The following is a 27,813-nucleotide window of genomic DNA, read 5'->3' as shown; positions in this document are numbered from 1 at the left end:
ATATGATCTGGCAATCTCTGCTTTAGGTGGAAATATCCTTCCTTTGGAAATATTGATGATTTTCAAAAGAACTGATTTTTAAAATATTTTATTTAACAGGATTTATATACTACTTAATCATCAAAACCTCCAAGCATGTATGTAAAAATTAAAAATCCAGGTGTTAAAAATCAAGCTAATGTAATGTTTTCCAAAATAAAACCAGCAATTTTAAAAGCATAAATTGTAAAATAAAACCACATATTAAAATACATGTCAAATTTACATGTCTGTATAGGCTTAAATAACCAAGAATAGTTTTGTTTATCGATTTAACTGATGCGCTTACAACAGGGGTCGGCAAAGTTTACCGACCATGTGCCAGATCACTCCCATGGAGATCGTCTGTGGGCCGGACTGGCACAGCGAGATGCCAGAAATTGTGTCTGCGCATGCCCAGATGCCGAAAATCGACCCTGCACAGAAGCGATTTTAGGTGTCTGGACATGCACAGACGTGATTTCCGGTTCCAGCGCGTGTGCAGACATGATTTCCGCCGCCACTCGGCGAGTCCCCGCACCATGCTGATTTAGTGCAGCGTGTGAGGGACTCACCAAGCGGGCGGCTCGGTTCGGGGGCAGCTCGTGGGCTGGTAAAACAGTCTTCGTGGGCCGCATCTGACCCCTGGTTTAAAATGACATTTACAATTGACATTGTGATGGTAATTGCAAAGGCTAGACAATAATGCCTTTTTAGCAAACATTCATATGTACAAACTTTATCAAGTCTCCCAATAATCCCAGTTATACTAAACACACATGTATTTGCTTTTTGTTTTTACCTTGAAAGCCCTGTTAAGGACGTCCTCTCCTCCTTTGCTTCCTAACAGGTTAACAATCACTTGTTTACCATATTGTTCTTTCATGAGCATTATATGCCTGCAAAAGTAGAAACAGAATGCTTTGGTTTCATAAATATTAGACACGAACTAGGGTGAAATCTACCTTAATATATTTTTTAAAAAAATCATTTTGAAAAATGCATTGAATTTGCTATAGCTCACAGTTGCTATCTGGTGTCTCAGTTGCATTTTACAACACATTCAAAACATTTTATTTGCAGCTGTATAGCTGAGCCCTAGAACTCTTCATAAAACACATGTGGAGCAGGGACGGCCTTAAAAAACACACAACATTCTCTGAGAAGCATTACAATGGACTGATTCCCTCCTATATCACCTGAATTGCTCTACCTGTGGGATCTTTATCTATTTCAATAGCCGTCCACCACTCTTTGCACACAGCCTTGTGCCATTTACCTGGCTTTAGTAGTTCCTAAGAGGTTGTGTAAATGCAAGAACAGCTTATTATACAGGTGGGGGGTGGGAAATCTACTAGTCTTCAAAACCAACTGTGCAATAAAGGTAGCAAATGCACAGTTAACTTCTTTTTGGTGGCAGATCAAGATCTCTTCCTTCTAGTGCTACAAAATATCCCACCTTTCTAGCACACGAACTGAATTCTCCTCCCTCCCCCTGAAATGAGATTCTTCCCTCAACTGAAGCATCCAGTGCTGTTTGAAGTGTTACAAAGAAAAAACCTAAAATGCTTTTTTTTGTTCCAGCTGGGGGTGTGGGATGGGGGGGGGGGTTGCAAGCTTATGTGTGCATACTATACAAGTATTTGGCATGTGATGTGTATATGCATGCTGTGTGTGCTGTATGTGTTCACAGTGAGAGTTGCATGTGCGCCAGCTCCAGTCAAACCCAAAACCTACTTCTCATTTGGCCCCACCTGTCACTAGTATGTGTCCCTTTGGGAGATGAGGGTTAGGCTAAAAAAAAAGTTTCCTAACCCCAGACCTAAATTCTGATTAAGACAATAATTTAAATAAGCCTAGTAACATTACCGTCTTCAGATGTAGCAGCCACAATGCAGATAGCTTCTTTTTCCCCTTAGCAAAACCCCTGACATTTCTCCCTGCTCTACCGCCAGATGCTGGCATAATGACCAGCAGGAGCAATAGGGAAGTGGAGAGCAGCGTGCTGACCCCACAGCCAATATTTGATCCCTTATATATGGTTAGCTCAGCTGGTTAGAGCATGGTGCTGACAATGCCATGGTTGCAGGTTCGATCCCCATATGGAACAGTTGCATATTCCTGCATTGCAGGGGATTGGGCTACCCAATCCACAGGATCCTTTCCAACTCTACAATTCTATGATTCTATGGTTAAGTGTTATGTCTGCAGTTGTAGGGATTCAACCAAAAAGCTTCTCATAAAAAGGTGAGTTTTGAAGTGGGATTTGAAAGAAGAAAGATGTGACACCATCAGGGCAGTCTCGAGCAGGTCAGGCGCCCTGGCGCTGAGGGGTGGAGATCGCTCTGGTGCCCCCGCCCTCGCAGGGTGCAGCATGGCTTCGCGCCTGGCGCCCTGCACCACCGGGACTCTACCTAGAGCTGGCCCTGGACACCATGATGATGTTCTGGGAAACCCTGGAATGCAAACAGTAACATCCGATTTTACTCAGTTATCAGCAGCGTTGCAATTAAACCTACTTGTCAAAAGCAGGAGCATTAGCTTCCAGGCCTCTGGTGAGTTTTAGATGATGGGAGCCAACCTAAGTGGATAACAATGAAAATAATAGAAAGCAATCATTTTAAACATGAGTCACTAGATGTCTCCCTTTTTCATTCAAAGAAAATGTTCCTTAATTATCTCTTAGCAACCACACCGTCACCCCCATATGGCACTCAAAGCACAAATTACACATTTTATTAGCTAACAACACTGACAAATGAATGCAAAATCAAATTAACACCCAGTGAATGGCCATGGGTTCACCTTGCCCAGAATCCTCTATCCAACTGACCCTCCAGTTGTCAAGGTGAGTTTCCTTATTAGGGCCACCGATGAATATAACAGGCATAGCTGCTGGGGGAAACACCACTGAATTCATTGCATTCTTGAATCTGTCCCTAACTCACATTCCAGAGCTCATGTAAGTATCTATTCTGTACATACACAGATATAACTGCTGTCCTAAAGCACAGACCATGCCTGAACCACTGCAGTTAAAAATAAACAAGCAGAAAGTGTTGTCTTTAGCTAGCCAGGTTCAATCGTTTTACAGGATAAACAATCAGCTTATAAAAAGTATTTGAGCTTACAAAAACAAACAGGTCGAGTTTTGAATAATCAATATTTTTTAAAATATGCATATTAAGTTTCAAGGTAACAGCTTCTTTGTATAAACCAGACCATATGATCTTCCCGAGTGATACAGAGATGGAGCCATTCATGATTCAAATAAAGGATTTGTTACAGGTAGGTAGCCGTGTTGGTCTGACGTAGTCGAAACAAAAAATAAAAACAAAATCCTTCCAGTAGCAGCTTAGAGACCAACTAAGTTTGTCATAGGTATGAGCTTTCGTGTGCATGCACACTTCTTCAGATACCACGAAAGCTCATACCTATGACAAACTTAGTTGGTCTCTAAGGTGCTACTGGAAGGAATTTTTTTATTTTTTTGTTTCGAATAAAGGAGTTATTCTCTAAAAACAGTTTTGACCCAATTTGTAGGCAACCATTTCAGGTTGTGGCTGGCAAAACTCTGCTTTTGGTGCCTCCCTTTTTCATTGCCAATGGCTACAGTGTGGCCTTTATAAGAAGCACTGCATCACAGCACACAAGTTTTTTTAATAAAAAAACACAACACCTCAAATCTCAGCATCTTGAATATTAATATCACAAATGTTGGCATAGCAACTTTCAAAGTTACCTTAACCACAGCATCAGGCCTCTTTGACATCTCAGGGGTTGTAAGATAGATCACATCTCTCTCTACAAGGTTAGAGACAGAGCACCAACACTATAGAGGGAGATGGGTACTTCCTCTTCGCAACTGGACCCTTGGTTGTCCTGGCCCCGTTGATGCCAGAACTCCAACCATCAGTAGGGCCAAAAGGAGGCATTCCAAGCAAGGACCAGGAAGCAGCTAAGATCCAAAGACATCACATCCAGAACCAGGGAGAAAGACAGACATGTTCAGCAGCCCCTCTAACTCTTTATTTTGTTCCCATTACAGTCATACCTTGATTTAAGTACGCTTCGGTTTGAGTACTTTCAGTTTAAGTACTCCGCGGACCCTTCTGGAACGGATTAATCCACTTTCCATTACTTTCAATGGGAAAGTTCGCTTCAGGTTAAGTACGCTTCAGGTTAAGTACAGACTTCTGGAACCAACTGTGTACTTAAACTGAGGTACCACTGTATTCCCAGTGGAAAGGAAGCTCTTAAATAATAACTAATCAAAGTGCAAAAAAGGATGGATAATATTCCTCTGTTCTTGCTTCTGCCTTGACACTTGGCAGGGCATTGGATATGGTGGTTAAACTGCCTTCAATCCCACCTCTTGCCTTGGGATTGCAGCCTTAGTGATTTTTGCTATTTACCTGTAGCCCAGGTTGCTCCCAAAAGAGTGGAACTGAGCCTCTGATTTGAACAAAGGAAGAAACATCATTGTCCAAATAGATAGTCTACAGAAACAAGAGAGATAAAGCATATTCAGATCAATGCATTTTTTTGGCTATTTCTCAACTATGTGTATGACTATATTGATTGAAATGCAAAGCTAGATATCAGTTAAGCTTGAATGTGAGGTATCTTCAGGGTTTTTTAAAAAATGGCAAAAATACATGGGAAATAAGACATCTATTTGGACCAAAGAAAAGAATATGTGCTATCTAGACAACTGGACAGATTTGAACAGCTAGCTTGCTGTTGATATGGCAAGTGTGGATCTGGGATGGCCAGTGTGGTGTTTGTACAGAGCCCCCGGTCATTTCACGGACTACCGTATTGACCTGTACACCACTACTTTATTCTTCCGCTGCCACAGATTTTGTGGAAAAAAAACCAGGGTTCCCTGGTGAAGTATTGAGTCTCAGTCAGGTAGAGTTAACAATGAAGATTAAAGTTTAGTTCAAACACAAACAAGTTTTAAAATATATTCGAAATGCGGTCACTCTATCCCCTCTCAGTCTTGTCCCTGGTTTCTAACTCACTCTCACTCCTCTATCTCCACCCCCCAAAGAACCAACCAAACTAACTAACTGTCAAAATCAGGCATCCCCAAACTGCAGCCCTCCAAATGTTTTGGCCTACAACTCCCATGATCCCTAGCTAGCAGGACCAGTGGTCAGGGAAGATGGGAATTGTAGTCCAAACCATCTGGAGGGCCGAAGTTTGGGGATGCCTGGTCAAAACCTCTGGGCTGAGCCTCAAAATCAGGTAGGCTCCGCCTCTGGGCTTTCTTGTTGGTCAACCTATTAACCCTTTCTCTCCCCCAATACAAACGTATCCCCAAAGAATGGGCAAACGCCACAGCCAGTCTTTCAACATTAGGGTTTATGTATGTTTAATAGTTGGATGAATGAGAAAGCTTTGGCCAAGGAAGATTTTCAAATCCCTGCAGACTGTAATATAGAAATTTCACTGGCTGCAATGCCCTCTTATATGCAAATACTAAAGATACATGAGTCCTAAGGTTCAAAGGCTAGTCATTCTAAAATTTAATATAGATTATAATTTTAAAAAATATTAGTTACCCCTGATACATACAAGCAAGCACAATCCCCCCCTCTCTCTCCCCTGCCCCACCCCCAGAAATTTTACACATATTAGGACCACTCTTGGGTAACGGTAAGTGGATGTATTAGCTTCACTTACAACACTTACTAATTTTTGTTAATCACACATTGTGCCTTGGCAACATGTTAAGTAACAAAAAGTCTGAGGACCATCAAGGAAACAAAATAGTTGGGCTGACTAACTTGGTATTCATTTCCTTTCCCAATATGAATTCACTATTTTCCTTCCCCTCCCTAACCACTTATATTTTTGTGATGATCTGTAAAAAAATAATAATCAATCTATCTCAGAACAAACAGTATCACCAACACTTCTTTATTTACTACATTTATACCCCGCGTTTCCTCCAGGGAGTGCAGGCAGTGTACACACTTCTCCATTTTATCCTAACAACAACCCTGTAAGGTAGGTTATGTTGAGAGATTCTGACTCGGCGGCCTTCACCACACTGATTGCATGGATGGATGGTTGTGTCTGCCTGCGTCTTTGCCTCCCCCAGTACCCATATCCAATTTTAGGCCAGCTAAAAGCCGAGATGAAGCTTCAGATAGCAAGGCACGGCCCTGGAAAGAACAGCACAATGGCAAACTTAACAGCGTTGGCCTATATTTAGCAATTAAATCTTGGCCCGTTTCCACCTGCGATATATAATAGTGGTGTCATTGTTCATCACAATGAGCTTTCAGCAAAGAAAGGGTATCAGACAAGTCACCCAAGAGCCTTCTTTTATAAGCACGCTGCATTGCTCAGGATGCAGGCAGGCAGCTGGATCAGCACCAATGCCCACAGTGGAAATGTGAACACAAGGACCATCACTGGATTGCACAGTATAACTGCACTTAATTAATGGACTTCATGAATCTGGTGGATGCCAGAGTGCTCCTGATGGGCAAGTCCCATCCCATCAAGGGAATTTTCTATTTCCTTTTAATAACGATACTACAAGAAAATGCCCAGGACCACACAAAGGTTTATGCTCTGTTCTGGCCACTGAAGCAGCTCCAAATATTACAACAGCTGCTATAATCCCAGCTGCTGCTGAAGCAGCATTTCCCCACAGCAGATTTGTAACGTGCACATCATGCACACTTTAAATGCCATTTTAAAAAGTGATCGGAAAGGTAAGAATTGCTAAACCAAACACTTCTTTGGGCACATGAATCACACTGAACAAATTAAATGCCTTAGTGGAGGCAGGGGGAAGAAAGGGAGGGGAATCTGAATCAACTTCTATTTTTCTGTAAGAAATCCCACAAAGGGAATCCCATTTCCCCTCTATGTCATATGCCATAGAAGGGAAACTTTAGGCTCTTTCTGGAGATATGAAAAAGAATGTGAAATAATCTACCAATGGATCTGGAAGCTGCTTGCCTTAGGGGGCTACAAGGTCTATTTGCTCAGTACTGTATTGTCAACACTATCTAGCAGCTGCTCTCCATGGTTTTCAGACAAGAGTCTTTTCCAGCAAATCCTAACCAGAGATGCCAGAGATTGAACCCGGGTTTTTCAGCATGCAAACCAAGTGCCCTACTGCAGCACCCTGAGTAGGAAAATGGCACTCATCACACCCACCCACCCCCAATTTCATATGACCTGCACACTGGTTGTCAAATGCCCCACCCCATCCCAATTTCTTTCAGTTCTCAGTCTTGCAGTTTTGTGTGTTCCTGCTAGTTTTATCAGGCTTGTAAACTAAAATGGCCAAATAAGTTAAAATGTTAAGTGTTGGCTTCAGTTTAGAAAGCAAAAAGACTTGAAATTGGTTTGTTTTCTTTTCTTTGCCTGTTGCAGTGAGTCATTTCCAGCCACCAAAAAAAAAAAAAGGAAAAAAGAGATGACTCATAGCCAAGCTGAAATGCCAGAAGGCTAACTCAGTGGGAGACAAAGGAATACCATTTATGCATAAAAGAGCTGCCTGGAGATAAAGCTAATTGTTTCTTTCTCTCTCCTGAAACCAGGAAAAAATGTCAGAACTAATGCAATGTAAAGGGGTCAGAGAGCCTTCCCTGGGCATCCAGGTTCCTGGGGTGCCGTTTATTCATGAAAGAGAGGAGCCAGCATGTCATTATGAAGCAAGTGGAAACAACTTTTTTCTCCACTGAATTAGAAGCTGCCAAGTTTTTACTTCATCACTGATTATCCAGTAGTCTGCTAAGAAAGCAGGAGAGATTTTCTTCCTAGGCTTGTGCATTACAAACTGGACTGGATTTCAGCCACTCTGAGGTTCAGCCCTGTTTGGAAAGAATGCAGTGGCTGTGAATGATGCATATATAAGTGAATGAGAAAGAGGCGGGGGGGGGGGGGGGGAGGTGGTGACTTCACAATTAACTTCCATTTCACCCAATGCCTCTTTTGCTACTTCCAGAGAGAAAGATTCTTGCTAGCTCTACCTAGGTTCCTTCTCTCAGCTTGATATTTAGGGCATGTTTTAGGTGTGTTTTAAGCCAGAATGCCAACTATTGCTACCACATGGATACGTGCCACTTTCCAATGTCAGCATTAGAAAAAGCGTTTCTGCCGACTCTTTAGGTGTCCTGATAAGGGTGACCCATACCTTTCCCAGATCTACGTTTACAAGAGGATAGCAAGTGCAGATATATTTTTCTTCTGGGTCCGCATAAATAACAATATCATACCTATGAGGGCCAGCTCTAGGGGAAGGCTGGGTGGCGTGGGGCGCCGGGCTGCCAGGGGCCGCCGCGTGCCGCGCCTGCCCACCAGCCGCGGCAAGAAACAGGGTGGGGCGGGGGCGCCGGCGCGATCTCTGCACCACAGTGCTAGGGCACCCGACACCTATCAACTATCACTCTCTGCCAAGGAAGTGGGGCAAGCAGTAATGTGAGCATACCCTAATAGTTACTGCCCCATGTGCAGATGAGAGCTTCACTAATAGAGGTTCTGGGGGGATTCAAAGGATGGGAAACAAACAAAAAAGTTAATGCAAAAACAATGTACTGTAAATATGTGGCTAGAAATGCAGGGGGGGGTGACCTCACTGCATTTTAAGCTTTTTATATGAATACTTTAGACAAGATGGAACCAATTATCATGTTTTGATAGCCTAGTTCCAGAATGAGCACATGATTAAGTCCCCAGTTACAAGAGATTCAATATCTTCACTCCTTCCAAAATTTAAGTCGTGTCATTCCTTTTGCGGTGATCCAGGTTAAAAATGGTGCTCTTTACTATATTTAAAGTAAAATTTATATTCCATATTAAAGTCCCTTAATGAAGTTCCATGGAACAAAAATACAGAGCTCCATTATCCACTCAAGTGTACTGAGCAGCAAAGGCGTAATCACTCCTTTTTCTCCATGCCCCTTTTCCAGTTTCAAATATCTTCTAACATAAATACTGTATAAGGATAAATTGAATCTATAAAGGAAGCAATACGTTCCAGCAGTGGTGGGGAACCTCTGGCCTGTAGATCTTATTAAGACTGGCAGGCCTCTGCATTTGGCCATTTTGGTCAAGCCGTGCCTACCTGCCCTACATGTATATTTGGCATTAGGTGCGGAGCAGGTAAGATGCAGCTCCATGCTGATTGCAAAGCCTTGTGCCCTTTGCAAGTGTGCCTGTGAATTGTCAGTGTTTGCAAAGGTACAGAGTTTTGCAAGCTCCAACAATCAGCTGATTGGCAGAGCTTGCAAAACATTATGTCTTTCCCCATATAATTTGATTTCAAACCATGTGGGCAAAGGAAAATGCTTCAGGTGATGTCATGGTGACATCAGGTAAATGACAGGTGAATGGTCCACAGGGGACAGGTCAGGGCACTGCAGCATCCAGCCCCCCACCCCACCCCACAGCAAACTGGAAATGATTCTCCACCCCTGCTCGACAATCATTCTCAAGCTTCAGCAAACAATTGCTAATCCTTCTGGTCTGTCCTCAATTGTCCAACATTCAGCTTCTTTGCATGGCATTGGCTTCAACTATTATGAGAGAGGGAGAAAAATGCAATTGATAGCTGCCAACAGCCTTATCCTTCATGAGGATGCTTAGCCCTTAAGACAGATGCAATGGCAGGTTGGACAATGAACATGAGAAATCCAACGCTTTTATACAATTTTTAACCCCTGAAGAGAAGTGCAGGTGTTCTTGCAATGTGACAATAGTGATACCCAACAGTATGCAAGCTATATTTCAGTCCCTGTATCCCAGGCAACAGGAGCCTTAACACTGAAAATCATTGTCAGCTCCCTTCCTCCTACTCTGCTCCAGGCCTCAAATTATCTTAGCATCATATAAACAGTGTTTTTATTTGACTTGTGTTATTTGAACATTAGAATGCACAGAAGAAATCATGTTCGCTACATAACTAAAAAAAGAGAGAGAAAATAATAATGCCGAGATCCCCATCACATTATCAAGGCTGAGAGTGAGGCAGGTGTAGAGGTTAGAATGTTGGACTAGGACCTGAGAGACCAGGGACTGAATCTGCACTCGGGCATGAAGCTAACTGAGTGACCTTGGGCCCGTCACAGTGTCTCAGCCTAGCCTACCTCACAGGGTTGTTGCAAGGGAAGGGGAGGGGAAAGAACCATGTATGTCACCTTGAGCTCCTGGGAGAAAAGGTGGGATGCAAATGTAAAGGTAAAGGGACCCTTGACCATTAGGTCCAGGCGTGACCGACTCTGGGGTTGTGGTGCTCATCTCGCGTTATTGGCCGAGGGAGCCGGCGTACAGCTTCCAGGTTATGTGGCCAGCATGACAAAGCCGCTTCTGGCGAACCAGACACACGGAAACACCATTTACCTTCCCGCTGTAGCAGTACCTATTTATCTACTTGCACTTTGACGTGCTTTCGAACTGCTAGGTTGGCAGGAGCTGGGGCCGAGCAACGGGAGCTCACCCCGTCGCAGGGATTCAAACCGCCGACCTTCTGATCGGCAAGCCCTAGGCCACAGTGCCACCTGCGTCCCGGGATACAAATGTAGGGAATAATAAATAACTAAAACTGTCTGGAAAATTATAAAAGCTACTGCAATGTACATGCAGCCTGCAACCCATAAGTCAGGCACTAGTAGAACAAGATTCGATGAGCTCTTTTTCCTTTTTGCAAAATGATTAAGTATGTTGTATGAATATTAAGTATGTTGTATGAACATATACATACATATGTTGTATGTATAGTAGTGTTGTATGGAAGTGAGAGCTGGACCATAAAGAAAGCTGATCGCCGAAGAATTGATACTTTTGAATTATGGTGCTGGAGGAGACTCTTGAGAGTCCCATGGACTGCAAGAAGATCAAACCTATCCATTCTGAAGGAAATCACCCCTGAGGACTGGAAGGACAGATCCTGAAGCTGAGGCTCCAATACTTTGGCCACCTCATGAGAAGAGAAGACTCCCTGGAAAAGACCCTGATGTTGGGAAAGATGCAGGGCACAAGGAGAAGGGGACGACAGAAGACAAGATGGTTGGACAGTGTTCTCGAAGCTACCAACATGAGTTTGACCAAACTGCGGGAGGCAGTGGAAGACAGGAGTGCGTGGAGTGCTCTGGTCCATAGGGTCACGAAGAGTCAGACACAACTAAACGACAACAACAACATGAATATAGGGACAGTTTGCCTTTTATATGCAAGCATTTGAATAAAAAGCTATTTATGATGCCAGTAGGGTCTATAAAATCAGCACATTGTGATTAAAGTTGCCACCTGTCCTTTTGAGCAGAGAGACATACAAAACGACATGTTAGCTCCTCATCCATCATAACAAGAAAGCCATTCTTCACAAAAGAATGTATATCTTGGCCATTAGAAATAAAATGGTAATGGTGCTGCCAGTCCTTTCTGTTTTGCTTTCTTGCATTGTTTGTTGAAAGGCTTTTCATAGACCACAAGTCCAACAAACATAGGTGCCATTTGGATCTCAAGGTTGTGGGTTCGAGCCTCACGTTGGGCAAAAGATTCCTGCATGGCAGGGGCTTGGACTAGATGACCCTCATGGTCCCCTTCAACTCTACAATTCTATGATTCTATTATAATTCTGCAGTTTCCATAACAATGCAAAGGAAATGTCTATTATCCTTCCCAGTTTTCCTCTTTAAGACAGTAGGTGCATGAACATCACTCGATAGCTTCATTTTTAGTGGGTAGCATTTCAATCCCGGATCAACAAACGCTACCCCTTGCCAGAGTTCCCCAACAGTGCATTTCTCTCTTACCCCCCAGAAACAACTATCCATCTTCTAGCAGATTGCATACCACAGCATCATTTCTTATGCGGATGGTATCTCAATACAGTATCTAGATACCAAAAGGAACATTTGGACAGAGCTTAAGTATAAGCCAACTAGAATTCTGTCCTCCCTAACACACTACCCCCGTTTGGATGGAATGAAAATCTCTAGTTAGTCTAAACAGGAAGTGTCTGTTTCTAATCCTCTCCTCATGGCTATGCCAGAGGAGGGAAGAAGAGGTTTGCTACTGCTGATGCATGTACTGTTAAAACATTGTTTAGTATTATTATGTCCAAAATAGGCCTCTCAGTTACACTGTGAAAACAAGGCCCCAAGTACAACAGCAAAGTATTTCAAATCATTAGCTTAATGAGACAGATTATGATGATAGTGGTGGTGGTGGTAATTCCTTCTTTAGCTGTAAGAGGAAATAATGCTGCCAAATAATTAGATACATGTAGGCCAGGTCATCAATACTTCTTAGCCAGAATGCTAACCCCCAATGCTCAGGGGTGTGACTAAAGATAGGCTTATACTTTTGCACTCTTGCACTGTGCTGTCACTGAAGAATGCAGGTATCCAGTCACAGGAAAAAGGGTTAGTTGAACCACCTGTCCGGTAGCTATGGTATCATGGTGACAAACATTACACTCCTGATGACAGGAATTCATGATTTATTTTTGTTTTAAAGCAGAAGAAAGGATAATGGAGAAGAGATTGACACAAAAGCAATATATGATCATTTCAAAATCAAACCCTGCTCCCTAATATTTTAAAAAATAACTTGCCTTTTACAATACCATAGGAAAATGGTTAAAATATGACCATAAAATACACTTTACATTTTGGGGTGGTGTGGTGTTAGTGTCCTTGTGAACACAAATAAACAAACATTTCCCTTTACCTGTGCATGAGATGTTTGGTATGGACTATTAAAGCTTCAGGAAAGAATCTCTGATTAGAATCTAGTCCAGCCTATAATCCTTATGGGGAAAGTGTGTGATAATGAACAAGAAGAATTTATTTTGCTTCTATTCTTCCCCACTCAGGGATTTTTTTTTTAATGTACTGAAAAATCACACTCCCACCCCCAACCCCAGAATACACAAGTTCTCAACTGTAAATCAAATGTGGGGAGGGGGGCAAACACCAAGCCAAACGAATTGAAGTGGAGGGAATGGAGTGGGTGTATTCTTCTGAAGACATGTGTAATGAACAAAAAGGAAAAAAGCAGAGTTAATGAATATACTGTGGGCGTTTAGACACTACTTCTGAAAAGCTCTTGCTAGCTTCTCTCATGTCACTTGTCACTGTGAAAGATGTCATCCTGATCCCTCAACTGCCACCCCACTTTGTGTAAATGCAATCCATTATTTAGAGACATGGGATCCAGCCCTTACCTGCTCCGTCTCAGCAAAGTTAGAAACGTGGCCATCATCATTGACTCCTCGTATGTGAAACCGGGCACCAGCTCTCTCGCAGCTGATCCGGGAGATGAGACAGGCCTTTGCCTTCTTGTGAGAAGCGTACAGAGTGCGAATGTCCACCACACCACAGATCACTTTTAACAGCCAATCAGAGCAATTCACCTGATAGTGTTTAAAGGGGACATGCAGTAGCTGGTTCCTGCAAGATTCAATAATAATCACTCACTAGGTGTACTGTATATTATTAACAAAGCTAACTTTAAAGTATTATCCTTTGGTAAGGTTTTATAATTTATTTGAGTTCAAGCTACAAGGCACTGGAAGGATTCCAGTTTTGCTTGTTTCTTGCCAGAAAGCCAAAATTGCAGTGAGGATAAACCTTGGGAAATACTCTGTTAAGGTAGCAACTCACAGAACCACAGGCATTTTAATAGGAGGATTTCACAGTTCAGATTGTGACCTGAAAAACTGCAGTGCAGGTTCAATAGTTTTTAGTCACGAAATATTTGTTTGCAATCAAATCTGGAAAAAATAAATGTAGTGCAACTTTACCACACAAGATAGGTAATAATACATTTGTGACACCAATAATACTTTTGTGACCAACCAAGCTGAATTCAGCCCATCAGATATTTTGGCCTTTAAATATCCTGTTTTTACTGTTGTAGTCAGGCAGATTCTCCCCATGCCCTGGGCTTACAATTACTATATTAATATATGTAACCTTCCGGGATCATAAATATTAAAAAACTTTGGGCTGTATCCAGTTGTGGTTTTGCCTTAATGGAAATGGACTTCTGCTCTTGCAGATGGATGCACCCAATTTTTGCCAACCCCTCTAACACACGTCTCCCTAAAACCTGCTCCTTGGGATCATGGGATCCTCCAGAACAGAATGGGACACAGCAGTAGGGAAGGCAGTGAAAATTGGGTGTCTTGCCTTGCAGGAACAGAAGTACTTTTTTCTAAGACAAAGCTACCATTAGATACAGCTCAAACAGCCTACAGCTATTGTTGGATTTCCCAGCACTACTGAAAGGAAATATAACCATTAAAGGCAATGTAGTGACTTCTGCATGTGACTATATTTAATATTCCATACTGTTTGTCTGGCAATATGAATATATATTACCAGTCAGACTAATTCATTAAATACAAATTCATTTGAATAAAGTCAGCAGTTTTCTGTGAAAGTATATTCTGTACTGATATCACTCTTGCAAGCCATTTGCATCCCAAAATGCCACCACAAGACGCAGATAGTGGACACAATCCAGGTAAAAATTACATGCTTTTAAAAAGTCCCACGGATTTCAGTTAAGCATGTAACTTAAATCTCTCCCATTTAAACCAGCGGGACTTTGGGCCAAATTGTGTCAAATGCATTTAGGAGAACTGAGTCAAGAAAAAACTACACAAAATCTGTTTTGAATATACTGTATTTAGGTCTATAATCAACATGCCAGAAGTTGATTAGATGAGCCCTGATGGAACAGACTGGACTTCCCCAACCTGGTACCGTCCAGGGGTTTTGGACTCACCTCAGCACCAGCCAGCATGTCCAAAAGCATGGGATGATGGGAGTTGCAGTCCAGAACATCTAGAGAGCACCAGACTAGGAAACGCTGGGTCAGACCAAATAGCCATCTTGCCCAGGATCCTGCTTCCCACAGCAGTCCTACTGGGTCTCTGAGAAGCCCAGAAGTGGGTCATGGAAACAATAGCATTGGTACACCTCTGAACCCAGTTGCTGGGGATCACGAATGGGAGAGTGCTCTTGGGTTCATGGTCTCGTTGCAGGGTTCCCAATGGCATTTGGTTGTCCAGTGTGAGAATGCGATGCATGATGTGATAGCTCTTTGGTTTGATGCAGCAGAGCTGTCCTGAAGCTCTTATTGGCACAATGGAACCCTGAAGGCCACATGGAGAGTGCTATATACAGAAGTAATTATGATGGTGCATTCAGCGGCCATGACTAGTACCCAGGAGACCGTTCACTCGATCTTTTGCCCACCTTCACTTTGTGACTATGTGTCAGGCAAAACTGGTCAAGAAACATAACAGCTAAATATCCCGAAACCCTTTAACAAGTTCAGAACTGCAGTATCATCTACAGTACACGTACTACAACAACAAAACTTTGGCCAAAATAGCTTGGTGCCAGGGCATTTAAAACTTAGTTAGATAAATAATTCATGCAGGCTTACATTGACATAGGCCTGCCCCATCACCCCAATTCAATAATTTTTCACCGGGCTTTGTTATTTACCTTCCATGGGCTGCAAGAGGAGCGTCATGCACAGAAGCAGCTGCTAACTTTCATTTTGCTTGGTATCATTATCACTGCATACATTATGCAGAAGTTGCCATTTATTATTTAAAATGTTGAAAATAAAATGTATTGATCTTCTCTATTTAACAAAAATAAATAAATTTGTACACTGTATAAGTTGCAGATACTCGGGATTTGCTCAAAGAGAGGTGCAAACATTCAGAAATGGTTGCATCACAAATATTTAGGCATCCAGGATTGGTTCACGTACACAGCAGGGCCCAAGGCCAATCTCAGGCTCACAAACTCTGATTCACATGAAAGGTTCCATTCACCAAGGGGAGGGGAAGCATGTGAGCCTGCAATTCACTATTGTGACCTGCCACTTACAGAGCCAGTGTGGTGTAGTGATTAACGTGTTGGACTAGGACCTGGGAGAACAGGGTTCAAATCCCCACTCTGCCATGAAGTTCACTTGGTGGCCTTGGGCCAGTCATTGCCTCTTGGTCTAACTTTCCTCATAGGGTTGTAATGGGGATTAAATGATGAGGGGGAGGAAACATCTACAACACCTTGAGTTCCCTGGAGAAAAAAGTGGGATGTAAATGCAATAATAAATTTAACAACCCAGCACACCTGGGCTATGTGTGAACTAGCTCTTAAAGCCTTGATATTATTGTATACATTGGCAATCCAATCCAATATAAGTCTCACTGAGTTTAGTGGGACTTAATACCATATATACTATATTTCGAAATATGACATTTTTCCTCCCACAAAAGGACACTCTCTAGCTATAATAGCAATGCATTTACTGCTATGCTTTAGAAGATTCCAAAAAGATTCCAGTCCTTCATGAAGCAGAAATCCATATGGATTTGAAGTCTAGGACATATTAGCTAAGGACTGACCAAATATAGGATGTAACATATTGCACTTACCAGAAGAATGAGTTTGCAGTTCCATAGTTGTTATCACCCTGTTTCTGGGCTCGGACAGTGATATCAAAGTTTGATCCTGCATTTGGCCAAGAAAAATAAAACACCCCAGAATTAAGAATTTTCTTCAAGGCAGAAACACGATCTTCCTCCTTAGTTTCTTCCTGGAGAGGACAGAATTCTGTTGTCGTGATTCTGTAAACTTCAGCATCAAGTATTTTCCCCACTGATGCACAGCCTGTCACAAGGACCAGAAAATGCAGGGTGGTGTTGCCTAGAAAATGACAGGCACATTAGAATTACATGGGAATGCAAATACTTATTCCATTCTAGACCTTTTCTGTAAAGGCAGCCTGTCAATATCTCATAATATGTTTTGTTTGTTTGTTTGTTGTTTCAGAAGGTGACAATGCCATGTTGATACCAGATTAAATTCATTGGTCTGGGACTGATTGTAGGTATGGCAGAAACCTATGTTGGCATGATTCAATGTATAAAGCTGTGAAATGAAAACATTTCTCACATACCGGTAGAACATACAAGTGTGAACAGAAATATTGCATTAACTGCCAACTCAGCCATCCTCATTGCTGTACAAGGAGAAAATCTAGTCTAAGGGGATGATCTCATCAGCTGTCCCCCCCCCCCAGCTGGGGAACATCTGGGGCAGGAAAGGAGTACTGTACTTTGTGGGAAAGGTACTCATTTCCTCCACAGCATCCATCATAATATCTGAAAATAAATGGCAGGAGAAACATTGCTTGTAACAAGTTGGCCACCTGGAATGACAAGCAAGAGCACTTATTTGTGACTGAATCCACTCTCAGGAGACATCCACGACTGCTGCTTCAAGCAGCAAGCTCATAAAAGTCAATCTGTGAGCTCCTCTATCTATTAGGTACTTAAGCTTTGGGTCAAGTCAGTTTTACTCCTAACAGTGAGTCTGTGGGTCAGTCAATCACAATGCTATGTCTAAAATACAATTTCATAGCTAAATAAAACCTTTTATAAAAAAAAGAAAACAAGCAAAGAACTAACCAACATAAGTGGTCTAAGAGGCATGACAACATTCAAGATATTTTGCCACTTGCTTGATAATAAACGTGAAAGGCCTCTCAAGGGAAATGCTCATAAAGGATGCTGAGGGTCAATCATAAAAATGTATTGTAACGGGATGCATTATTTAAGACATATAGAAAGCAAAGGTAGTTCAGATGTCGATAGACTCCCAACTCTAATCAGCTCCAGCCAGCACAGACAACGGGCAGGAATTATGGAAGCTGTAGTCCAATACTAACTGTTGGTTATCTTAGAGTAAAAGAAGAATGCCTAATGCAGGAAGGGCACTAAACAGAAAATAAGACGTCTGTTGTCATTCAGCCATAGCTTCAAAAGCAAAAAATGAGCTTCCACAAGAAAGGTTGGAAATGCAAATTTAAGTCCAGGAAGTAAACCCACAGTTTATTCCCCACTGGATAGCTTATTTTGAATATTTATGCCATAATTCCAGCTGTGCTTAGCACCTTCAAATTTGCATTGCTGACTGTTTCAATAGCCAAGAAAAGCTTCCTGTATTTTTTTAAAAAAATCCAAACAAAAATGAACGGTTGTTTCTGCTCATTATATAATTTTTTCCTTAAGAGTATTTGGAGTAACATTTAAAACTATCTTGAGACAAAGGCAGAGAAAACATATGTATTACAGCAATAAGGAAGGAGCAGCCCCCGGGACAGGGATGGGAAACCTTCATCAGCCCAAGGGACACACTCTTTCATGGGCAACCTTCCAGGGACCACATGCCAGTGGGCCAAACCTGGCCTGTAAGGGGTTCAAATTTAGCTGTTTTTTCTCCAACCACACCCACCTACCCCATCCTTGATGTCATATGTAACAACAGCTGTGGGGCAGGTAGAGACACAGCTGCCAATGCACAACAAGAGCTTTAAAGTATGCTCCCTATTGTGCATCGTCACGATAATAATAATCTCCAAAGCAACTTTAGTTGCCCTGCAGAGTTTTCAACATAGGGGTACTCAAGAAGGTCACAGAGGAATATGTGCCAAATGGGCCCCACTTAAGCAGACCTGTACATATAGAATAGAATACAATAGAATGGGGAAAACCAGAGATCTGTTCAAGAAAATTGGAGATATGAAAGGAACATTTCGTACAAAGATTACCATAATAAAGGACAAAAGTGGTAAGGACCTAACAGAAGCAGAAGACATCAAGAAGAGGTGGCAAGAATCAAGAAGAGGTGGCAAGAATACATTATACCAGAAAGATATGGAGGTCTCATACACCCCAGGTAGTGTGGTTGCTGACCTTGAGCCAGACATCTTGGAGAGTGAAGTCAAATGGGCCTTAGAAAGCACTGCTAATAACAAGGCCAGTGGAAGTGATGATATTCCAGCTGAACTATTTAAAATTTTAAAAGATGATGCTGTTAAGGTGCTACACACAATATGCCAGCAAGTTTGGAACTTGGCCAGAGGATTGGAGAAGATCAGTCTACATCCCAATCCCAAAGAAGGGCAGTGCCAAAGAATGCTCCAACTACCACACAATTGCGCTCATTTCACACGCTAGCAAGGTTATGCTTAAAATTCTACAAGGCAGGCTTAGGCAAGTGCAAGCTGGATTTCGAAGGGGCAGAGGAACCAGAGACCAAATAGCAAACATGCGCTGGATTATGGAGAAAGCTAGAGAGTTCCAGAAAAACGTCTACTTCTGCTTCATTGACTATGCAAAAGCCTTTGACTGTGTCGACCACAGCAAACTATGGCAAGTTCTTAAAGAAATGGGAGTGCCTGATCACCTCATCTGTCTCCTGAGAAATCTCTATGTGGGACAAGAAGCTGCAGTTAGAACTGGATATGGAACAACTGATTGGTTCAAAATTGGGAAAGGAGTACAACAAGGTTGTATATTGTCTCCTTGCTTATTTAACTTATATGCAGAATTCATCATGCGAAAGGCTGGACCAACGAATACATAACACTCCCCCCCCCCCGAGGCCCAGCCCAGAACATACGGTCCTTGGTTCTTCATCCTGCTCTAGCCCATCCCAAAGACAAATACTGTAATGGGAACTAGTGAGTTGCTCCAGCTGACCAGACCCAATACAAGGGAGTGTTCTGGCTTTGAGAAATATTACCCAGGCAATCAACTAGACAAAACCCACCAGCCTTATAGTGCAAGTGTCTTGCATGGGAAATGGTTGGGTTTATATCCTATCAATTTTGACAGCCTAAAACAGACAAAGAACTATTAACCAAGTATTCACACACAAGTTCTGCAGTATGACAAAAGGAAGAATTTCCTAGTAAAACCCCAGAAGGTCCTTAGTGCCAAAAAGTGAGACTGAAAAACCAGTGTGATTACCTATTCTGCTTACTGTCTGAATAGCTAGTCAGAACAGTCATGCTTCCTTTTTTGTCTGTTTTATAAGCCAGCTAAGCCAAATGTTTGGATTTAAACCAGTCTAGTCTCCCCACTGTGACTAATTCATATTTCAGAAAATTTATGGAGTTTTCTGCCCAGTAGTTGGTTCAGGCTATTGCTGCCATCGCTATAAACTTTCTTTATCTTCAGGCATTCTGGAAAAATATTTCATGCTCTTAATGACTTACTACCCTCCTTAGGGAGCCTATTTGTTTCAAGGGCCGAATGACCACACTGTCTCTCCCTTCCAGCCAGCCAAACACTTCTTGCGGCAAGAAGCGAAGTGTCTAGGCAGACTCTTTTAAATTCATATTATGTAAATGAAACTGGGACCATCAGGAAATCCACAAATTGGTGGGTGGGATGGTTTGGACAGTATCTGAACAAACCTTTTCTACCATGGGTTGATTTCAGAAGAAACCAATGCGTTGTCAAAGTAGTAGGGCAACTATGGAAATTTCAAGGGCTATGACTAGCCATGGCTGAGCCTTTGGTCTGTGGCACAGCCTCTTTCATGCTCTCACAACCCTCAATTAAATATGAACAGAATTCTTGGATTTTTATTATTATTTTGGTTTTGCATAACCACATCTCCTGACATTCCTTGTTATTGGGCATTGGAAAGTTAACTTCTTGCTCATATGATCTTGCACTCAGCTGCCCACACTCCATCATATCCCCCCACACAAATTGTTTAAATCCTTCAGATGCTTTTATGTGCATAAAACCATATGTCAGCCAACGAAGAGGCAAAGCTATAGTCCATTTATATCATTTACATTTTGCAGTTTTGGATACCACATTCACTCTAGCTGTAGTAGGTTCTCCAGAGATGTGCTTGCGCCTTTAAAATACCCAAAGCACCAAGATGCAAAGCAGCAACAACCACGCCACTCACCTCCCTGGCTCCATTTGTCACAGGGCTACACCATTGCCTTCAGTCAGCAGGAAAAGAGGTTGGAGAAAAGGTTGGGAGGGGCAGTGACTATATGCTCTCTCAATGCCCCCAAGCTGTTAAAGGGATAGTCAGCATCTCCTAGTGCAGACCTGTCTATCCCTGGCCACAATTACGTGGATGGCTGTAACATGAAATCCAATGAGAGAGCCGTGCTCATTGCAATGAAAATGCCAGGTTCAGGAAACCCAAATTAGAAGGTCACCAGAACAGAGAAAATTGTCAATTGCAGGGCTGTAGTCTTAGTTAACCATGAACTATTGCTGTTAATAAAGCTAGTCATTCAAAATAAAAAGAAAGGGGAAAGTGCTATTCAGTAGAGCTGTTGATTCTTGGCCCGAAAGGGCTGACTTCCTTATAACTGCTGTATTTTTATGGGCAGGAGCTCTGTGCTTTTAACAGATTTGTGCAAGCTAAAACGGGAACAAGTGCAGCTTTCCCTAAAAGGAGGTCACTTGCTGTATTTCTGCCTGAGCCTCAATGCATAATAAAAGCAACAGCCCAAAAATCTGTCTTTTATAGTTACTTGTCAGGGAGAGGCTCATAGGGTATCATTTTTCTGTAGCTGCAGCAATGCAATTTGAGATCTTTCACCTATTGAGCATCATTTCCCCCAACAGATTTTTTTTTTTAAAAAAAAAAAACACCCAAAGGCAGGGCAGGAGATGGAGGATAGGAGCAGGCAAACCTATTCATGATCCTAAGCATTTACTGATAGGTAAGTCAATTAAGCCTTAGTATCCACCCATTGAGGCTGTAATCTTAAACATATTTACTAAGGAAGAAGTCCTTGTGTAGGATTGCATTTTATGGGACAGCTACCCAAGGCCAACAAGAAGCACAACAAAGCTGGTAAAAAGAAACAGAAGCTGTTTTCAAGTTTAAACCAGAAGCTATTATTAGTAAATGCAAAGTTTTCTTAAAAAAAAGAGAAACCCTGCAATAAGCCACTGTTTAATAATTGTCCTTAAATCCAATGATTACCACACAACTCATTTTAAAGAATTAGTTCTTGAAGGTTAACCAAAGAATAGTTTCACTTCACTGTGTCGGATTGAAGGACACATTGTTCAACTTATTATTCTAAAAATGACATTAAGGTACTTACCAGATCTTAACTGGAGTTCTCCTAAGCACCCATAAGCACCCATGAGCTTCTCATATTGCCCTTTAATTTCTTCCTTTTCTTCAGGAGCTAAGGGAATTGCACAATAAAAGACAACAATTCTTATTTATTTTTAATCCTTTGATAATACAGCAAGCCAACAAAAACTGGCGAGATTTACTTTTCTTTAAGCCTATGGTTTGTGCTAAAGTACAATAACTCATGATAAAATTAAGTCTCCTAGATGCCACAATACTTTTACAGCCCAATTCTACTCATGGTTACTCAGAGGTAAGTTGCAACAAAATCAGTGTGACTTACTCCATAGTAAATATGCACAGGATCAGGCCATTTGGCTTCTTTCACAACCTCTTACACTGCACTGAGTAGGAGAAGTTGGGGTGTGCTATATATGCTCTGCAAGGGCCAGAAAGAGATGTCTCCCTAAGAAGACTTATATTACGTGTTGAGCAACTTGACCACAAACTTACATACAGTGCTAATACAGATTAACAGTTTTGCATCAACCATCTATCTCCTGGCCCAATAAACATGTGTGCAGTGGAATGTGTCCCTACATCTTGGCTACGTTCTTCCATACAGTACTATCAATACAGTATATTTTAGTCATTATCCAATGCACTTTAAGGCAGGTCTAACTGCAGATAATTCTCTATGCATGAAATTTGGAATCCTGCTGTGATTCTAGAGCTTCCTCACTTATAGGAAAGAAAGAAAGAAATAACAGGGCCATTCCCTGTCCAAATCTTCACATCTTTATCTCCCAATGAAAGTACAATGGAGTCACTGGATCAGGAGATGCTTAAGTAGACAAAGGAATTACTGTAGTAATAGACTACAGTAAAACTGTAAAAATAAAGTAATGACATTTAAAGACGTAGGCAAGTGTTGAAGAATGCAAGCAATGTTTGGACTTTGCCATAATCATGCCTCCTAAGAGAAAAGAGGGTTGAAACCAAAGAGTTCATTCCCTTATTTCAATCAGCAAGGAGAAATAAGCTTTAAACAGCATGTTGGTTATTGGTCACCGTTTATGGTATTTTGGAATGACAAATATGAGGGTGACATCCATCCATATGTTTTTTTCTTCATTGAAACCCTATAGATCATGAAAGGTTATGCATGTAGAGATATTGTATTGTTCAGAAATACACACACACACACACACACACACACACACACACACACCAGAAACCCACAACATTCAGATATCATTGAGCCTTTAGAAGATTGCAAGGCAACTGCATTTTAAACGTAGCAAATATTTAAAAATAAAAAATACTTGGGTTTGTAAAAAAATATTATTACAGTTACGATGAATGAGGCTGATACTCATGTATATGCAATGTCATGTAGGGCACTATTCAAGTTTTCTCAATGTGAGGCTGGCTTCTCTAAGGAGCAGGCTGTGGCCAGAATCGTTCACAATCCTGCCCGTGGGTGGGTATGTATTATGTCAGGATGTTAAAAATTCCAGAATACCTGTTCCCCTCCACTAGCAGTTATGCTAACAGAACCAATGGCGAAGCCCTTCATTTTTCACAAGTACTTTGCATTGTGTTTTATTTTCTTCTTAATAGAGTCTATAATATCATGTCATATAATATAGATCTTATATGAGTTTACATGGGAGGTAAGTCCAACTGAACTCAGCAGGGCTTTCATACATCATTTTATTTGTATGCCACCTTCCCATAGTTAAAACCATGCTCAAGGTGGCTAACAACATGAGGAAAAACAATACATAATTACAAATACAGTGGAACCTCGGTTTTCAATAGCCTTGGAAGCCGAACATTTTGGTTTTCGAATGCCGAAAACCCGGAAGTAATTGCTTCCGTTTTCAAACGTGCCTCGGAAGTCAAACAGCTTCTGAAGTGCATTTCTCAATTTTCTCAACTGAATTTTCCAACAGCCCATTGCGCCTCGGTTGTCGAACATTTCGGAAGTCAAATGGTCTTCCGGAACAAATTACTGTACGTTCGACAACCGAGGTTCCACTGTATAACAAAAATAGTCATAAAATATAAATAACACACATCGAAAAGTACCCAACCAAACTGAACAATTTCCACATTAAAACATAACCAGATCTAATAAAAAAGGAACAAAAATTAATATAAATAAGAGCAACAACCCCACCCACAACAAAAGAACCCTAAGCAATACACCAACCCGCGAGTCTGTTCAACAGCCTCAGCTTTTGCAACTGGAGTCTGTCAGGACCCTGCCCTCCCAGGGGAGGTGGAAAAGGGCCTGCAAGGCAGAGAGCAATTCTTCCAGGACTCACAGCCAAGGTGGCTTACATCTCATCAGACATGCATAGAATTGTACTGTTAAAGCTGAAGTACAGCAATCCTAATCAGGGGCCAGGGAGGCAAGCAGCAGATCCTCCAGTACAGGCACCCCCAAACTTCGGCCCTCCAGATGTTTTGGACTACAATTCCCATCTTCCCCAGCCACTGGTCCTGTTAGCTAGGGATCATGGGAGTTGTAGGCCAAAACATCTGGAGGGCCGCAGTTTGGGGATGCCTGCTCCAGTACATCTGAGTCCTGTCAGCTCCTACCAACCAAGGAGGAGGGTGAGAGGTCTTTTTTCATCTATTGTACAGTAGTTGCTCATTCTAAGCATCAGGCCCCAGCAGATCCAGCACCCATCTCCAAAATGTCTGCTTTCACGCCTTTCCACTGATGACTAACCGTGATAACATACTACCGGTACCTGCTTCAACAGAGCTGGGGCTTCCCCTGCAGCAGAGGTGCCCCCTGCCACTGGTGCTCCTCTTGGCTGACAGAGACCAATGGGGAGGCGATTGTGCACCATCCTAACACTTACACACCAGCCACCAGCATTGTAGAGATAGGATTGCTCTACAAACTCCCCTCCCCTATCTCAAAGTTCGCAAGACCTGAAGTATGCAAGCCTTTTGTAATTAACATTACCCCGGGACAGACGTTTTCTAGATACATGTGGCCCACTGAACTCCAATGGCCCAGGAGAGATAATATCAATGATACAGAGTAGATGGGATTGCATCCCTTCAAGAAGTCACAAGTGAAGCAGAACAGATTAATGGAAGAATAGAAAAGGGACGGAGAGAGTATCTTAAAATATTAATCCAATATTAATCTTTAAAGTACACATAAATAATTTGTTTTCTTCATAAAATAAATAGGCAATCAAGCTCACGTTTGTGCACAAAGTACACACACAGAGGTCTTCACATTATATTTTTATACAAGTCTGTGAATTTTCATTTTGTGTGACATGTTGACCATTTCATTTTTCACTTATAAATGCTTTGCAAATATCTCAATCAGGTTTTCTTTACTCCAGTCCACTAGCCACATACGATTTCCCAAAACTGACTCAGTAGACCTCCCTGTTTTTGTTTCTGGCCCAGAACTGTAAAATTGAGGGGTAGAGTTGTCAAGCTCCTGGTTGCAGATAGACAACATGTGACTTAATTCAGGTGGTCCACAGCATGTCTGTAGATTTGTGATGGGAGACAGCACATCCATCATATTAAATATATTGAGTCTTGATTGCATTCTAATTGATTCTTTTATTTCTTATATCATATTTTAGTGCATTACAATTTGAATGTTATGAAATATAACAACTTACAATGTAGAAGAAATAAAAAAGCGATAAAATACAATTAAAAATCATGCAGCATCTGTTACAGTGGGCAAAAAATCAATGAAGTGCTCTGCAAAGACCCTCAGCAATTTTCCCTGGGGGGAAAAGTCTGGGAACCACTGAGTTAGGCCATTATTTCTGTAGCCTTTTAGTAGGGAGTTCAACAGTGGATGGTGATAAGGGGTGGAGTCACTGCAGTTTGGAAAAAGAGGCTGCATTTCCCTCTCCTTTTTGAAAGTTGGCTACAGCCATAGAACACAGCTGAAAGTCTGAAGGCAAAACACACTCTTGCAATATCCAATTCACATCTCTGTCTCCTCCTGTACCAGCACCCAAAACACAACATAAACACGGGATTATTAATTTATGGAACCCATGGCAACAAGATGCAGCTATAGCCTTGGACCTAAATGGCTTCAAAAGGGGTTTTTTGTTTTTTGTTTACCCTTTCTCCAAGGGATTTGCCATATTAACCTGAACAGCTGCCTAGCAAGCCATCCAGAGGTTTGGGCCTCCAACTCCCATCATTCCTGAGAGCACTGGCAACTCCGGCTGGGGCTGATGTAAGTTGGAGTCCAGAAACATCTGGAAGGTGCCAGGTTGCAGGAGGCTGCCCTACAGAGCCTCCAAGCTCAGGAGCAGTGTAGCTTTCGGAATGCCAGTTGCAGCCAGGGGGCAGGAGGCAAACGGCGAGGGAGGGCCCGTTGTCTTTATGGCTGCGTGTTGGACTGGCAGAGCCACCTCCAACCCGGTGGGTGGGGGGCTCCAAGAGTAGCAGGTCGCCCACCCGCCGCCCCACCCACTTTGGCGCGAGGCACTTACTGAGGGTGGCCATCGTGCCGGCTTCCAGCAGCAGGCAGTCCTGGCGGCCACGCGCCTCCAGCAGGGCACTCGCCGTGGGTTCCTGCTTCCACAACACCCTCAGCCCTTTGCTCAGAGCCATGGCAGCCGCTTTCCATGGAGGGGGGAAGGAGGGAGAGGAAGGGGAAAGTCAGTCACACCGAGGCAACGAGGCGGCTTCCTCCTCCTCCTCCTCCTCTGAAACAAGACACACACACACACACACACACGCCCCAGAAAACAGTCACGAGAAACTGGGCGGCGTGAGGGAATTTTCTCCCCACAACTTCTCAGCTGCCAGAAGTTCGTTCCAAAGGAAAACGGAGCAACAGCTTCCCGCTGGTGGTGTGTGCTTTTAAATAATTAAGAAAAGTCTGAAAGGAGACGTTGAAAGAAGAGACGGGTATCTCCAAACAAAATATTTAAAAATAAAAAAATAAAAAACACCCCATGCCACTGAGGTGTTCTCTCTACTGGAAAGTTGTCCGCCTCGCGGGAGGCTGGAAAGTACTTAGCTGCCTCCTTCGCGCGCCCTGAGCATCTTCTGAAGACAAGTCGCAGCTGTGTCTCCTCTTTGTGTAAGTCAAGCAAGTTTCTAGTCACAAGCCTCCGGCCGGCGGTGGAGGAAAAAAAGAGAGGTCAAAATGCTCTTTTTTTCTGCAAAGAGAGGAGGGGGGGCATTGGAAAAACGTCCCCCCTTCGCGCAAGTTGTTCTTGCTCAATTTCCGGACTTTCTGTTTCCTTGTTGGAAAATCCCTCCCTGCTTCCCGCTACCGCCCAGGGCGGCGGCGGCGACGTCGTCTTCTTTCTTCCACGCCGCTTTCACTCCCCCCCCTTTTTTTTCTTTTTTCTTTTTCCTGCGTAAACTTTCTGGACGAGTTCAAGTTCCTCGAGTCTCCGCCTCTTTCTCCTCCTCGAGGGACAGGTGAGAGGCGATGTGTCTCCGCCCTGTTTCCCTTCCCAGAGAGCTGCAAGATTATCACACTGGCTCCCCCAAGAGGAGAGGCAACTGCGGTGCTCTTTTCTCTCCAAGCAGAGAGTCAGAGAGACAGGCAGATGCTGGTAAAGCCAGAGACTGAAAGGCAGCTGGATTGGCCATCAGCCAGAATTTCTACAGTCCTCCCCCCCCCCCTTGCATTCTTCCTCACTTCCTGTCCTAGTGAAATACTTTAGCTCTGCTCACCGGCTGTTCACTTTTTGTTGTGATGAACCAAGTGTTGAATTTCTTTCATAGATAGGGCTGCTGGGGTATATGCATATAGGGCTGGATGCAGAAGTTCCCTATATGTTCAGTAGACACAGGAAAGACTCCCGTATGTACACTAGGATCGGAAGGTTCACACAGAAAT

The 27,813-nt window shown here is 42.6% G+C and overlaps 1 protein-coding gene across 1 annotated transcript in view; it reads right to left on the bottom strand.

Annotated features, from left to right (window-relative positions):
- SYNJ2 (synaptojanin 2) overlaps positions 1–27,494 on the bottom strand; it is a 54,990-nt gene extending 27,496 nt beyond the window's left edge. Inside the window, exons 1-7 of the mRNA XM_060273270.1 lie at positions 26,447–27,494; positions 21,964–22,050; positions 16,460–16,730; positions 13,220–13,445; positions 4,434–4,517; positions 2,538–2,599; positions 821–917 (exon numbers count right to left, since the gene is read on the bottom strand). Of these exons, the coding sequence (XP_060129253.1) occupies positions 821–917; positions 2,538–2,599; positions 4,434–4,517; positions 13,220–13,445; positions 16,460–16,730; positions 21,964–22,050; positions 26,447–26,567 (948 nt within the window). The 5' untranslated portion in view covers positions 26,568–27,494. The remainder of the gene's footprint in view (positions 1–820; positions 918–2,537; positions 2,600–4,433; positions 4,518–13,219; positions 13,446–16,459; positions 16,731–21,963; positions 22,051–26,446) is intronic.
- Between the last annotated feature and the right edge of the window lie 319 nt (positions 27,495–27,813).

The sequence above is a fragment of the Zootoca vivipara genome, chromosome 3, assembly GCF_963506605.1.
Source record: "Zootoca vivipara chromosome 3, rZooViv1.1, whole genome shotgun sequence".
In the NCBI taxonomy this organism is placed as follows: domain Eukaryota; kingdom Metazoa; phylum Chordata; class Lepidosauria; order Squamata; family Lacertidae; genus Zootoca; species Zootoca vivipara.
Note: the sequence above shows the minus strand (reverse complement) of the source record. Positions and strands in the feature narration are given on the sequence as shown.